We start from the raw sequence: 15,822 nt of genomic DNA, 5'->3' as shown, positions 1-15,822 counted from the left end.
TTATTTAAATCAGACACATCAAATCATCGTCCTTCTGTCAAATGGCCTCAGTAAATATAAACAAAGCAGACAAATCTGTTCATTTGTCCCATACGCACATAATCCAGCTCAGCCTTGGAGTCATAATAAGCCATGTCGAGCTCCTAGGAGAAAACAGACACAGATATGAGGAGGCTGCAATGTTGGCAACCATGTAACAACATGAGGACTAGTAGTCATACAGTTTGTTCGTACAGGTCAAGTCAACCTCCAGACACATGGAGGCTACTTAATTATTGTTGCAAATAAAGATTGTTTTGATGAATCAGTAGCACAAAACTGCATTGTTGTACTTGTACTTAGTAATGTATCTGCCTTTCTCTCATGAATGTAATGCACATGTTCATTTAGGATAAGCCGGGCTGTTTACAAAGACTAAACAAAAACATTTAATTGAAATAGTTGCAGTCAAATTTTATGACGGACTTAAGGAATGTAGAAGTGAGAGTTTGCCTTGAAAAGACCAGTTACAAAATGCATTTTATTATAATTCTAAAAGGTGTCAAATGTGACTTCTTTTTTTTTAAACTGAGACTATGAGCTTACAACAGCATCATAACCTATAAGTAACATACAGTAGGCTAATATTTACAATAATGATAATGAAATTGCTTGGATGACCATAGCAACACTCAAATAGGAGTTACAACCATGCATCATCGCTCATTTTCTCAAGAACTAGTGTTGATTAACAGTTCATGAGTAAACCTCACAAACATGATGGGACTAACATGGTCAATTTTGAGGAATTAATGAATCGTTCCATCTGTAAAATGGTAACACTCATGACAAATGTCCATCAAAAGTTACCACAAAATAAGTTCCTTATTTAAAAATGTTTGGTTTACAATGATATAAACCAGAGAAAAGCCTCAAATCCTTGCATTTGTGAAGCTGTAACCACCAAATGTTTGCTATTGTTTCCTGCTCATTACTGTCACATTACGTGTGGACAGGCTGTAAGGCTTGGATAGGACATTGCCATCTGTTAGTCTTAGTTTCTGAAGAGACCTAACATACTTCAGAATAAGCATGACATCTACTGACATGCTCCTATTTTTGGCCTGTTCTGATTACCAAATCTTATCTCCGAAGAGTGCCTTAGCCTATATTACATTTCAACTATATATGACAAGTCTCTCTCTGTCGGCTGTTTGTCTTCTTGCTGTTAGTAATAAGAATCTCCCATCCTCAGAGGAGTACAGCGCTTAAAACATCTAGCCGTTATCAGCCTGTGTTTTTATCAGTCAGTCCAGAGAAGTGACATTGCTCATCCTCCATGTTAACTTCTCCTGAGAGCTCTGCTTCTTTAGACCTGACCCTGTTAGCAGTGTTTTAATCCTCTGGAAAATGTTTCACCTGTTGATAAAAATGTATTGATTTATTCTATAAGAACAAATTAGGGGCCGGGATCTTTGGCAATCTCAAAAAGCTCAAATCTAAATGACTCTTGACGTAATGAAAAGAAAGGGGGACACTGGCTCTTACTGCAGTGCCAAACCACTGACTACTGTCCGTTCCCCAGTGAGCTGCAAATATAACATAACTGACAGTTGAGCTAACTATTCTTGATCATTGTCTGACTTAAAGAAAAGAGCAGAAAAGGGTTTGTGAGTGTATGCAGTTTTTTTATACTTATTTATTTAAGCTAACTGCATTAACTTGGAAGGACTTTACAGTCTTCTTCCTGTACAAAATAACAAAATTAAAGTGTAATCTACTGACCAACATCACTAGTTAAATGTTTTTTTTTGTAAAACAACTAATGGTTTGTGTGTTCTGAGATAGGAATTGCAGGGAAATATTCTTACTTATAATATTTTATAATATATATAATATTTTTTTTGGAATCAGCTTTTCTGTCATCATAATGTACCTTTATTCTGAAATATAACAGCTGAAAGGTAGATAAGAATACAGCTCCAGCCATAAAAATGGTTAGCTAAGCTTAGCATGAGGACTGAAAGCAGCTAGCCTGGCTCCATCCAAAGGAAACAAAACAACACTGGTTTTATGGTGGGTTACATGCAGGACTATTTCTTGGCCATGTCCAGTAACTTTTCAGAGGTATAACATGTTAAGTGAGCTTTTAGAGGTGCTATGAACAGAGCCAGGCTAGCTGTTTCTAGTCCTGATACTAAGCTAAGCTAACCGGTTGATGTAGCTTCATATTTCGCAGACAGGCATGAGAATGGTATCAATCTTCTTCATCCAGAAACATTTTCAAAAGATTTTAGGTTGACTTACAGTACAGGCCAAAAGTTTGGACACACCTTCTCATTCAATGCATTTTTTTTATTTATTTTCATGACTATTTACATGTAGATTCTCACTGAAGGCATCAGAACTATGAATGAACACTTATGGAATTATGTACTTAACAAAAAAGTGTGAAATAACTGAAAACATGTCTTATATTTTAGATTCTTCAAAGTAGCCACCCTTTGCTTTTTTTATTAATAAGGGAAAAAAAATCCACTAATTAACCCTGACAAGGCACACCTGTGAAGTGAAAACCATTTCAGGTGACTACCTCATGAAGCTCATTGAGAAAACACCAAGGGTTTGCAGCACTGTCAAAAAGCAAAGGGTGGCTACTTTGAGGAATCTAAAATATAAGACATGTTTTCAGTTATTTCACACATTTTTGTTAAGTACATAATTCCATATGTGTTCATTCATAGTTTTGATGCCTTCAGTGAGAATCTACAATGTAAATAGTCAGGAAAATTATATGGAAATGCATTGAATGAGACAGTGTGTCCAAACTTTTGGCCTGTACTGTACATACCGTACCTACTGGACACTGATCATATCAAGTAGATACTGAAAGGTAGGAAATCAATCTTTATTTTTTTCCCTTTTCTTTTAAGAGAAATTTTTGGGCATTTCTGTCTTTAATGGATAGGAAAGCAATGAAAGGAGGAGAGAGAGGGGGAAGACATGCAGGAAATCGCCCCAGGTCAGACTCAAACCCTGGACCTTCTGCATCGAGGCATAAATCTGAGAGGCATCTGTATATGTGCGCCCGCGCTACCGACTGAGCTAACCTGGCCACGTAGAAATCAATCTTAAAGCTGATGGTGTGCTTTGGAAAATGGTTGACAGTGTTGAAAAGTATCAACATTTTAAAGAAATTAGATAAAATGTGCAAAACCACGTGTCTTTTAAAATGACAGAAGGATTCAGCGCCTCAGAGAAGGATGTGAGAGGCCATGTGAGAGGATGGGGTTAACCCCATCTCATTTTGTTGGCCAAATGAAGCAGACCGAGTGGAAAAGTGGAATGCCAATGTGTGTAGGGCTCAACAGAACCGCACGGCTGAGTGCACTCAGTCATCTGTTTCACCCAGCTGAGCGCTCAGGGATCTGCTCAGCTGACTGGTGTAAATGTTCTGTCTTTTTCAAGTCGTCCCATTTAGAGTGACAACGCTCAGAGACATCAGACCCATCTGGTTTGAATTAACATCATTGGTTAAACTTGACTGCGTAACGTTTCCACAATGTGAGCAAATGATGATACAAAAATCACAAAAAATATGGAATATGGAAGTTTTTGGGTTTGCATACATGAGAAAAAGCATTATCAAGGGGTGTCAATAATACTGATCAGGTACAGTATTGTGCTGTGGATCAAAGGCTCTCAATAATGCTGACTATAGTACATGTAATATAAACTGCCACTCAGATCCAAATTTACAAATGCATTATTTTAATAACAAATATGTTATTTAAGAGTTTACCTTGATTCCATCCCGCCATTGATGCTCTCGCTGGAGCCGCTCTGCTTCACTGGCTAACCTCTACATGTTGAAAACAGAGAAACACTCACATTAGAGGAGCAACAATGACAAATCTGATTTATCTAATCAAAGAAGAAGGAACACTGTGAAACATGGTGCTGAGAGTGAGATAGAACTGGGTTTACTGGCTTCGGAAAATAAGGTAGCCCTACACTTTTTGCTACAGGAGAGCTGTTCAGACAATATCAGGGATGCTGTCAATCAAATACTTTTCTATCAATGTTTTTGTTTTTCTAAATTTGCAAACCCTATAGCCAGTAGGTGATTTGTTCATTTTTAACGGGGTCGTTCACCCGCGACTAGTGAACCGCCCCATTAACGACTCTTTTGGTTCTGTATTTTTTAATACAATTAGCTGTATAGCTTTATAGGTTAAAGAATATTATAGATCCAAGACCAAACTGACAGAAGGGAGGGACTCAGAGAAAAAGTCACAAATACAAATCTGTTTGCTACTTCAGCACCATGAACAGTGCCATGGTTTTATCAATACACAGTTAGTTGATGTTGCAGAGCCATGGGCGGGGCCATAGATTCTAACTTGCACAGATCTCAGTCAAGGGGCATGGCATGTTAAATACTAACTTAAAAACTAAATTAGCAGAAGAAAAAAAACATTTACAGTTAAAAAGATGAAATAATTAGCAGATACAATAGCAACAGTCAGTTGTATCAACAGTGTTTCACATTTGTCAGAAACATGTACTTACATCGAGTGCTTTGCGCTTCTTCGCCAGGAGTTTCTCTATATCTGAGGCCGCCTTCTCCACAATCTTCCGAGGCTGATTCTTCACCAGACTAAACCGTCGTCTTTCTTCATTGTATATCTGTAAATTTTTTATGAAATTAATTAAGGAAAAAAGTGAAAAACGTAAGAGCAATAACAAAAACAGTCATTCTATTAAGTTTGTTTTCTGCTGACCTAATGTCCTGCTATTGACTATATGTAACCTTTGACAAATTGTCCAAGCTGATTTAACATCAATCCGTGTTACTAATTAGTGCAGTTGATTTTTATATATATAATTTATTATAATAATAATAATAATAATAATAATAATAATAATAATAATAATAATAATAATAATAATAATAATTCAAAGCTCATGAATTTGCAAAAGCAAATCCTTTTCATATTCAAATTGTATATTCAAATACTGGACACAGGGGAACAATCACTTGTTGTGTTTGTTTGTTCAATCCAAATCTAAATATGGATCCTTTCATGTAATCTATTCACACACAATGGCCCAATCCCAATGTCCGGACTCACAGACTCACGGACTTTGGTGCGCGTTCTCGCGAAATTCGTCAGGGCTTAGGGTTGTCCCAATGTGGAATTTCAAAGGGCGTGAGGGTTTGAGTACACACTTACCGAGCCCTTTCCGTAAGTCTGCATCGATGCAGACTTCACCAAAGGGAATTACCCACAGTTCAAAGCGTTGTGACGTTTACCGCGGAGACGATAGGGAAATCCGGAAATTACGAAGGTAAACAACAGCACGACACGCGACCACGGAACGGACCAACCTGTTGTCCTGCTCGTAAAACAAGAGTTTGGATTCAGGCAGCCGTCTCCTGGGCCTCGGCCGTGTGAAAAGCAACAAACTTAAAAGGACAATTCCCAAACCGGCAAGTGTTAGCAACATCTTTGTTATTAAACGTCGCCAAGGTAACATGTGATCTCGTGAAGCGCCGTCCCAATCCCATTTATACCTATCCGAGCCCATGTGGCCTCACACACTCGCTCACTTAGTACCTGAGATCACTTAAGTCTGTGAGTCCTTAGTCCTTAGTCCTCAGGGCTCACTTTGGGATTGGGCCAGTGTCTATTGTCTTTGAACAAAGTTTTCACTGAAGAATCACATTACTGGAATTATATACCAAAATTGCACAGACACCATGTGGCATTTATTCTCTTAGCCATGAAAAAAAATCTAATAATAATAATAATATTCTTTTACATACAAGAACAGGATGGTTGTTGACAGAACAATGAATGCAATTGCTCTTGAAAGCAGGGCATGGAGCATTTTGGAATAAAAAAACCTAAATAAAAACATGTTATTTAACTTGGTGTGAAAAAAATACACTCACTTAAAGCTGTTAACTGTGGCTTTTAACAACAAAAATAACAATGCAGAGACAAAGTGTGACTTTGTCCAATACGTTTTGTGTGAGATTTATTTACAGGATAATTATGATGGTTTGAACCACATTAAAAAGCCTGCAGAGCTAGCCAGTTGATAGTGAGACATTCAGCATTGTTTCCTCTAGTAACAATGTTTTCCAGTGAAGCTGAAGATTGAGGTTTATTTTATTTTCTTATCTCTCATCTCACCTCAAAGATGACAAATATTGCCGGGACGCTTATAGTCTATTTAAAGCATAATACAACAAAAATCTATTTTAATGTATGTAATGTAAATGACTGTTTGCCCTCTTCATTACATTCTGACTTGGGAGTAAAGTTTACAGATTCACCCAGATTCTGCTCTTTATGCTCTTCTCCAGACAAAGTTAAATTAGACCACACATGGAAACACACCAAAGTTATCTTTTGAAATGTGGCCTTTCAACATCCTTGCAAAGTATTCCTTTTGATTTCTTACACCAGAGAACTTTATGGGTCATCAGCAGACATCTGGGAATGACACTGAGCTGCGTGAGCAACTATCTGAGTATCTATTTTGTTTCAAACTAATTTCTATTTTGTTAGAGAAAGTTTGGTGAAGGGAAAGTTCTGCAACTTTTGGCATGAAATACTGTGTGTTTGCACATGCTCAGAACATATCTATTAACAAACAGGAGCACAAAGGGGAACTTTCATAGCTTTAGTTGGCAGCTGCCCACATTCAAACAAATAACACCTTTTATTATATGGTTTTTCCTGCAAAATCTAACTGCACAAATAGTGTCTTTAGCTGTATATTATTACACACAGAAACCATGGTGACTAGAAGTTCAAGAGGCTCATCATCAGATATGCAGGGGACACGATACCTACACTATCTTGCTATAAGCTTCACTGTCTGGTTTTAGACCATCACTCTACCTCATGAGGAAAGATGTTGGGAAGAAGACAAACAGTCATCTGAATTAATATATTTGGCAAACCTGCTGTATATTAGCCCTCTCCTTATAAATGCACCTCACCAAATTAACTTCAAGACTTTCCTCAAGCCAGATGCTTTATTGGCCCAAGCCACACAGATGGGAACATGCATTCATGTAATGAACCGGGTGTTTCTGTGAACTGGGTGCTGTCTGGGAAGAACTAGGACCATAGACTGTTAATATTAATGGACAGAGCGACTAGGACCCATGTCCATGTTGAATATATTCAGAATCAAGCCGTACTACTGACAACGTAGATAAAACCTTTAGCAAACCAGCGAGAAGGCTGTTGGTTAGTCTGTCTCATGATCCTACACCCTTTAGTGCTCTCCTGATTTTTTTATCTGGCCCCACCAGCAGGTCAAAATGTGTATTATCCATAGACTGTAAAGAAAGTCTATGGTATTATCCAGTGAAATATCTCAACGTCTACTGGATGGGTTGCCATGAAATTTTCTACAGACATTCATGGTTACCAGATAAAGCCTACTGACTTCAGTGAACAGCACCGTCATGTGGCTGACATTTGTAGTTTTGAGTGAAAAGTCTTGACAACAACTGGGTGGATTGTGATGAAATTTGGTACAGATATCCACGTTCCCCTCAAGATAAATTGCAATGATTTGGTGATTCCCTGACTTTTCATGTTGTACCATCATTTATAACCTAACACCTGCAAAAACTGCAAAACTAATGGTATTCCCATCATCCTCAGCTGTAGCACTGTGCTGTGCTAATTATCCAATTTTAGCCTGCTAACACGCTAAACTAAGATGGTCAACATGGCAAACATTATACCAGCTTAGCATCAGCATGTTAGCATGCAGATACTAACAACTGATTTACCCAACCTCCAGATAATCATGTTAGCTTTCTTTAGAATAAAAAACTGCAAAATTGAAGTTCTTTGGGATTTCATCGAAAAACAGTCCTGCCAAATTGCAGCCAAGCAGACTAAGTGGTTAAAAAAAAAACTGATTTAGAGCAGAGCTATATCAGGGAGGCCATCAATCTGCAAATGAAAAATCAGGTCTTTTTATTGGTTAAGGAATTGAAAATGACATTTCATTTAAATTACAAGCGTTTCCTCGACAAGAGAAGATTGCACTAAGCTTTCTGGGCAAAGAGGAACGATTTCTTTAACAGATCCAGATTGTTTCAGAAGCATGGAGGGATTAATGAGGACTCAATGAACAAGTGAGTCTCACATCAAGGCATTACTGCAGGCTGCAGGCTGACCATCTGCTCTGCTGTGACACAAACAGAGAGGACACGTGCCGCTGCTCTCTGCTGAGGGAACGCCCCCACACATCTTCACCAAGCAGTCTCTCTTGCCCCCTACAGATGATCTTTAGGCCTGTTTTTTGGCATTCGCTTTCTCAGGGACAACCCCTTATTCCCAGCCACCTGTTACAGCAAGGATGTGAAATAACCTTGATAACTTATTGGACACGACAGGCAAATGGTGATATTTTAATGAACGCAAGTATGCAATGGATTACCAACATGACTATGTTTACATGCACGCAAGAAACCAGATCACTGTGAGAAATCAGGAAAATTGGAAATTGGACATTTACAGGCAGTGCAATAGTCAGTGCATTAGATAAGTATTAGTCTGGATCAACAGAAGTATATTTCCAAGATAAAGCCTGACATCTGACACGTGGCTCACACGCTGAATGTCACCTTCCGCTCTCTGTGCATTGCTGTTCTCAAAATCCCTTTGCTATGGGAATCAATAACAAACTTCAAACTAGCAAGCTACATGCTGAAAATGGCAAGTTTTGAAGAGAATTTTGATCGTGCAACAAGGCAGGCCTACTTAAAGCTCTAGTGCGTAACTTTTTTATAATAATGAAGGTCCATTACATTCAAGCCATTGCCAAATGAGTTGATACAAAGCTAATTAAGACTATCAGCGCCACACAACTCTATCTATATTTCTCAGCATGGCTATATATAAAAATTGGTGTCTACCGGCAACTTTTGCTCGCAGAAACTCCGGTAAAGATAATAACCTCTTCTGAAGAGTTCATCATGTTATTTTAATCCTCTGTGTCCTCCTTGGCTACTAGCAACTGCGTGGAGGAGGGATGGGGGTGAAACGCGATCCTGGAAGGCTTGTGTCATGTGGATGCGCTGACAGAATTGTTGTCATTACTTCAAATTTCTCATGGGGGAGACAGAGACTACGCACTATAGCTTTAAACGATTAATTGATTATCTAAATAGTTCCTGATTTATTTTCGGTCGATCAACTTATCTAATAATCAACGAATTGTTTCAGCTCCAATTTAATTTCGACACAACAATTCCAAAACCATTTAGAGCGTGAGAGTCCGATGAAAGATATCGGTGCATTTATACAAAGTAATAAAACCATTAATGTAAGTGTGAATTGTTCCACTAGTAAAAGATAACAGACATTACATGATCAGCTTATGAAAGACTTGAATTAGTATGCATGAATGTAGGTGTTTTTAAGCTCATGACTTCATGAAACATTACACTAGATATTCTATATCTAACCAGTGTAGGCGTGTGTTCAGGCATCTCTTTGGATTTGTAGGAATCGTACAATGTGGGCATGATTGATAATTGTTGCAAGCAATGCACAAAATTCACCTACGACCTCTTAAAAAACATACATTACATTGAGGAAACTGATGAATATAAAAGCTATTACAGTTTTATGGAAAAGAAAAGCATTGTGTTTTTGGCTGCTCATATCTCTGCAGGGAGTCATGAAAAAAAGAAACAAAGTGGTTTCTGAAAGGCAGACTGTAATTGTTTTCTTGTTTTATTCACCTACAGTATTTAGCTATAGCTCCTAAACTTAATGGATTTAAAACCACTTTGCCCGCTTCGTGCATTTCTTGTTGCGTTTATGCAGCACTATGATGAGATAGACCTGTTTATATGAAGGTAAATATGGTGCAAAACGTGAGAGCTTGTAGAATACAATGTGAGAACTTGCAGAACAAAAAAATGTAACTTGTATGTTAAAATTTGCACTTGTAAAATAAAAATTTGCACTTGTAAAATAAAAATTTGCACTTGTAAAATAAAAATTTGCACTTGTAAAATAAAAATGTGCACTTGTAAAATAAAAATTTGCACTTGTAAAATAAAAATTTGCACTTGTAAAAATATTCACATTTGAAGTCACAAAAGAAAAAAAACATGAGAGCTTGTAAAAAAACTCGAACTTGTAAATTGAAATTTGCACTTGTAGAAAAAATATTCACAAATGTGTAGATTGATATTTGCATGAACACAATGACAGCTGCGAACTTGTAATGCAACATTTACTCATGTACTTTTTTTTTTACTCAGGTTGATTTTCCATCACAACCACAACTCAGTGATTACAACCTCTCGAATCTGTCACTGTATCGCGGCTCTCACGCATCAAAGAGGCGAATCTGCGCCTCGACTTTTGCAACACTTGTTGCGATACATTTGGTGCAAAACTAATTTGTACCTGTGGACTTAGGCTGTGGAGCTCTGATCCAACAGAACGGGAAAGCAGGGTTTCTATCGCCAGATGAGGGACAACTCTGTCCGGCTTATTTAGCTATGTCGCATGGAAGCCTGGTTGAATAGCAAGCTGCTATAGCTAACTAACCAACCAGCCTGATTCTAAATAAATACCTTTTAATTATCTTAACACTTTTTAACAGTCAAACTGAAACACTGGCGGTGAGCTCCAGGTCCTGCAGACGGACCGTCACCAGCGCGAGTTATCGGCCGAACGGCGCAACATCGCTATTTTGCCAGAAAGCGCGACCTCCGACCTGCACGATGCAGTCCGGGACAAACGGAGAGCCCCGCACCCGGTAGCAGCTCACCGCTAGTGTTGGTGGAATAGCAAGCTAGCGTTAGCTAACTAACCAGCTTCTAAATAAATACCTTTTAGTTATCTAAACACTTTAACAGTCAAACGAAACACTGGCGGTGAGCTCCAGGTCCTGCAGCCGCACGGACGCCGTCATCAGCGGGTAACACGTGCCAAGTTCTGCATCCCTGCCAAGACTTCCATCCATAAGGGAAATAATGATTTTATAAGGCAAAGTAGCTACTGTTTAATTAAATATGTAGGCTATATACATTCCTTTGTCATGTTCATCAATGATGATTATAATTTTACAACGTTTAGAGACATCAATGTTTTATCAGACTATCATTTCCTTGCTACCTGGGTGCAAATCCGGCAGCAACGAGGGTTAAGAGATGACGCATTATTCGGCAAAATGATTGCTGCTGCCCGCAAGGTGGATGTAATTCTGCAGAAGCTATTGTTGCTGCCCAAGCGGGTGCAATGATTGGCAGTGAGGCACAACATCAGCAAAGCAAGCTGTGGTCATGGCCGGGGGATGTGCGCGATGCTACCGGGGTGCGGGGCTCTCGTGTCCGGCGGAGCTCCGACTGCAGTTCGAGGTCGGCAGCGAAGCTTTCTGGCAATAATAGCGATGTTGCTCCGCTGGCCGATACCCGCTGGTGACGGTCCGTCTGCAGGACCCTGGAGCTCACCGCCAGTGTTTCCGTTTGACTGTTAAATTTAAGTGTTAAGGTATTTTAAAAGGTATTTATTTAGCTGGTTGGTTGGTTAGCTAACGCTAGCTTGCTATTCAACCAGGCTTCCATGCGACATAGCTAAATAAGCCGGACAGAGTTGTCCCTCATCTGGCGATAGAAACCCTGCTTTCCCCGTTCTGTTGGATCAGAGCTCCACAGCCTAAGTCCACAGGTACAAATTAGTTTTGCACCAAATGTATCGCAACAAGTGTTGCAAAAGTCGGCAGGCGTCGCTCTCTTTGTGATGCGAGAGGCGCGATACAGTGACAGATTCGAAGGTTGTAATCACTGAGTTGTGGTTGTGATGGAAAATCAACCTGAGTAAAAAAAAAAATACATGAGTAAATGTTGCATTACAAGTTTGCAGCTGTCATTGTGTTCATGCAAATATCAATCTACACATTTGTGAATATTTTTTCTACAAGTGCAAATTTCAATTTACAATTTCAGATTTTTTACAAGCTCTCATGTTTTTTTTCTTTTGTGACTTCAAATGTGAATAATTTTCCACATGTACAAATTTTATTTTACAAGTGCAAATTTTTATTTTACAAGTGCAAATTTTCAGTTTTCTCACATTGTATTCTACAAGCTCTCACGTTTTGCACCATATTTACCTTCATATGTTTACTATAAAAGAAGGCTACACACTCACCCCTTTCAACTGCTGAGCTCCAGTAATGTGCTGAAAGACTCTGTCAATCTCCTGCTCGATACGCCTGGCCCAGTGCATTATCCTGTGGATAAACAACACAGGCTGACTGTCACACAACACAAACTAATTAAACAGATATTGTGTGTGTGTGTGTGTGTGTGTGTGTGTGTGTGTGTGTGTGTGTGTGTGTGTGTGTGTGTGTGTGTCTCACAGAGGTAAGCAGCATGAATATGAGTGAAAATTCTTTGGTACAAAGAATAACAGATTTTATGTAGATTTCTTTGATTAAAAGTCAAGTTCATTTTCAGTGTTAGCCTTGCAAAAATTGCAATTCTGCTTTAAATTTCACTACAGTGTAATTGCAGTAATGTCATTACTACCTTGTGTGTGTGTGTGTGTGTGTGTGTGTGTGTGTGTGTGTGTGTGGCATCTCACAGAGGTAAGCACTGAAGTTGCAACAAAAAAAGCAATCACCTGTGCATTGATTAAAACACAAATTATGAAAACGTGCATAATTTAACAAAAACTAAAACACATTAATATCTCTACTAAATATTGTTTCAAGATGTACTAAATGAATAAATAAGGTGCCTCCACCCTGCAACCAACACAATTAATAAGGCACCAGGTCCATGCCTGAGAATTTCACACCTTGGGAAAGCAACTCATACCTGTGCAACCCTTTCATAAAATATCTTTTCAAGAAAAAAACCCCACTGATCACACCAATTAACCAAACAACAACAGGAAAAGAGTAGAATCTCAGACTGTGGTTGAGAATAAGCCTTGTAATGTTAGCAATGCTATCTAATCAGCTTTGTTGACCCATCATCATAATTCTGTGAAAGGATATTTCAGGAGCAAAGAAAAATACAATTTGCTACATCATTATTATATAAAGTACGTAAACAGCTTTTAAAACCTGCTGCGACCGCCTAGAACACTTGATGCAACTGGAATTTTGTGCAAAGCCCCCAAAATACAGCAACTAATGAGGCAGGATAAATAAAATATCCAGTGTTGAAAGTGTTAAATAATGATAACAGATTCAATGAAGGAGAGGTTGATGTGTGGCTCTAGAGGTGAGTAATGTAACAGGCTCTGGGCACTACAAATTACAGTTAAAAATGTTTAACATACACTACCGGTCAAAAGTTTGGGATCACTTAGAAATTTCCATTCCACTCCATTCCAGACAGAATACCAGCGGAGATCAGTTGCATTGTTTTTAAATCAGGGCAGCAGTTTTCAGATTACATTATGTGCTTACATAATTGCAAAAGGGTTCTCGACTGTTGTAGAAAGGAGTGGCTGAAGAAACACTTGAAATTCCATGCTTTTTGGTCTAAACATCATACCCAAATTAAAAGTGGTACAGCTCCCATATACTTTGACAGTCAGGGGTGTGCCTGATATCATTGGAAAGGGAACACTCAAGTTTTTGTTACATGTGTCAGGGTGATTCTAGGCCTTACTGACACAGAGTTACAGAGGCTAGAATGGAGTTTTTTTTATTTCCGTCCAAGTCATAAATCTGTAAAATTATTGACAGGTGACAGACAAAACAGGGCATTAGCCACATGTCTCAGCTTACTACAGAAAAAAATCCAGAAGCCAAAAGACTCAAAAATGGATTTTATATGAATTCTTTGAAAAGTGCAAAGAAAAAAGCCAAAAAACTACAAAATACAACACTTCTCAAATACACAAACAAACCCACATCAATCACCTTTCCAATGATATCAGGCACACCCCTGAGTGTCAAAGTATATAGGAGCTATACCACTTTTAATTTGGGTATGTTTAGACCAAAAAGCATGAATTTCAAGCGTTTCTTCAGCCATTTCTTTCTACAACAGTCTGCAGTACCTTATATTAAGCAAATAATCTAATCTGAAAATTCTACCTAAAAAAAAATACAATGTAACTGATTTGAGCTGTTATTCTGCTGGAATGGGGTGGAATGGAAAATTTCTAGGCCCAAAACTTTGACCGAGTGGTATCGCATCGAGTACATCGATATTCATGAAGCGCAACTGTCTCTCTCATTGGACAACGTTGGACAACATCAAGCCTGTTGCAAGGAATCTTGGCGTCTGGTTTGGCAGTAACTTGAGTTTTGAGCAGCATACCACACAACTGGTGCAATCATGTTTTTATCATCTTAAAAATATATAAAAAATACGACCCATGTTAACTTTTAAAGACACAGACTATTTTACATGCTTTTATCTCATCACGCCTGGATTATTGCAACAGCCTTTTTACTGGTTTGAACCATAAATCTGTAAATCAACTCCATACTGTGCAGAACTCAGCCTCACATGCTGACATATCCTTTTAAATTGATGTAGCGAACATGTTGGCAAAGAGTTACTTATTTACACATCCAATAGTTACAGAGCATCATTCTCATTAACTCCGAGTCGTGTTTCACTCTCTTTTAGCTCTGGTTTTGGTTTCTGCCAATACCTGAGGTAAATATGTGGCTTTTTAGCTACTAAATGCTCCACTATGTTCACCGGCTAGTCTCTCTGTCTGCTGTATGCTGCTGAGCAGGTAACGTACAGTGGGTTTTAAGAGCTTTTTTGCTTAAAACAGCTGCCTGCTGCACCTGGAAAAAAACACTATGAGAGCGTGAGAGTAAAAAAACAGTAAAGTTGTGATCCGAACAGCTCTGAAGCTGACTAGAAAGCACCATAAAGCAGAGCTGCAGCTTCAGGTGATAATTCTCTGTAGGTTCATTGCTACATGCAACCCCTGTCACACTGTTATTTGATACATTGTTATTATAAAACTATAATTTATAGCCGCTTTAACATATCTTTGTACTACTTTTTAACCCTAGTACCCAGAACTACACATATCACAAAAAGTATGCTGTATTGAGCTTTAAAAAGGCATAATATGTAGGTACAGCATTCAAAGTTGGCCCCTTCTCCCTGGCTCAGAGAGAGAGAGAGCAGCAGTGGTCGAGCAAGCTAGAGACTGAATGAAGAGAGTAAGCGCAGAACAAGCTGTGAATAAGAGAAATACAATTTTATTTTCCAATTGTTTAATGGCAGATACATTCTAATGCACAAATAAACACAGCCACACCTCCGCAGGAAGGTGTAAATGCAGACCTTTATCCCGTCTGTTTCTGTGTGTGTTGGTTAAACTTGTGCATCGGTATGAGACACTAAGAGGCGTGACAAAGCGGCGGTGCCTGGGAATGAGAACGGGCTGCACAACCTGAACGCTGTTATTGGCTGGGGGTTACACACCCACTTGGGGCCCAAAGGGCAGGGTCTCTGCAGATAAAGGCACCACCACACACTTTTATTGGGTCAGTGATGATTATTTTTGTATTTTGTGGTCAGTAGAGGTCAATTCAAGGTCAAGTCATTTTTTGTTTGCATATGTAGTATGACAACAGGGTGGCAGTAGCTCACTTAGTAGGGAGTTGGGTTGGGAACCGGAGGGTTGCTGGTTCAAGTACCCATATTGACCAAAGTATGGTGGTGGGCTGGTAGCTGGAGAGGTGCCAGCTGACCTCCTGGGCACTGCCAATGTGCTCTTGAGCAAGGCACCGAACCTCCAACAGCGCAGTGTGCCTTTCCATGGGCAGCCCCCTCACTCTGACATC

General features: G+C 39.0%; 1 protein-coding gene across 1 annotated transcript in view; it reads right to left on the bottom strand.

Moving 5' to 3' along the window:
- LOC120557727 (voltage-dependent calcium channel subunit alpha-2/delta-2-like) overlaps positions 1–15,822 on the bottom strand; it is a 54,459-nt gene that overhangs the window by 23,295 nt on the left and 15,342 nt on the right. The window contains exons 2-5 of the mRNA XM_039798291.1: positions 12,195–12,276; positions 4,552–4,668; positions 3,782–3,841; positions 99–143 (exon numbers count right to left, since the gene is read on the bottom strand). Of these exons, the coding sequence (XP_039654225.1) occupies positions 99–143; positions 3,782–3,841; positions 4,552–4,668; positions 12,195–12,276 (304 nt within the window). The remainder of the gene's footprint in view (positions 1–98; positions 144–3,781; positions 3,842–4,551; positions 4,669–12,194; positions 12,277–15,822) is intronic.

Source organism: Perca fluviatilis, chromosome 4 (genome assembly GCF_010015445.1).
Source record: "Perca fluviatilis chromosome 4, GENO_Pfluv_1.0, whole genome shotgun sequence".
NCBI lineage: Eukaryota > Metazoa > Chordata > Actinopteri > Perciformes > Percidae > Perca > Perca fluviatilis.
This window is presented reverse-complemented; position numbering and strand designations above follow the sequence as displayed.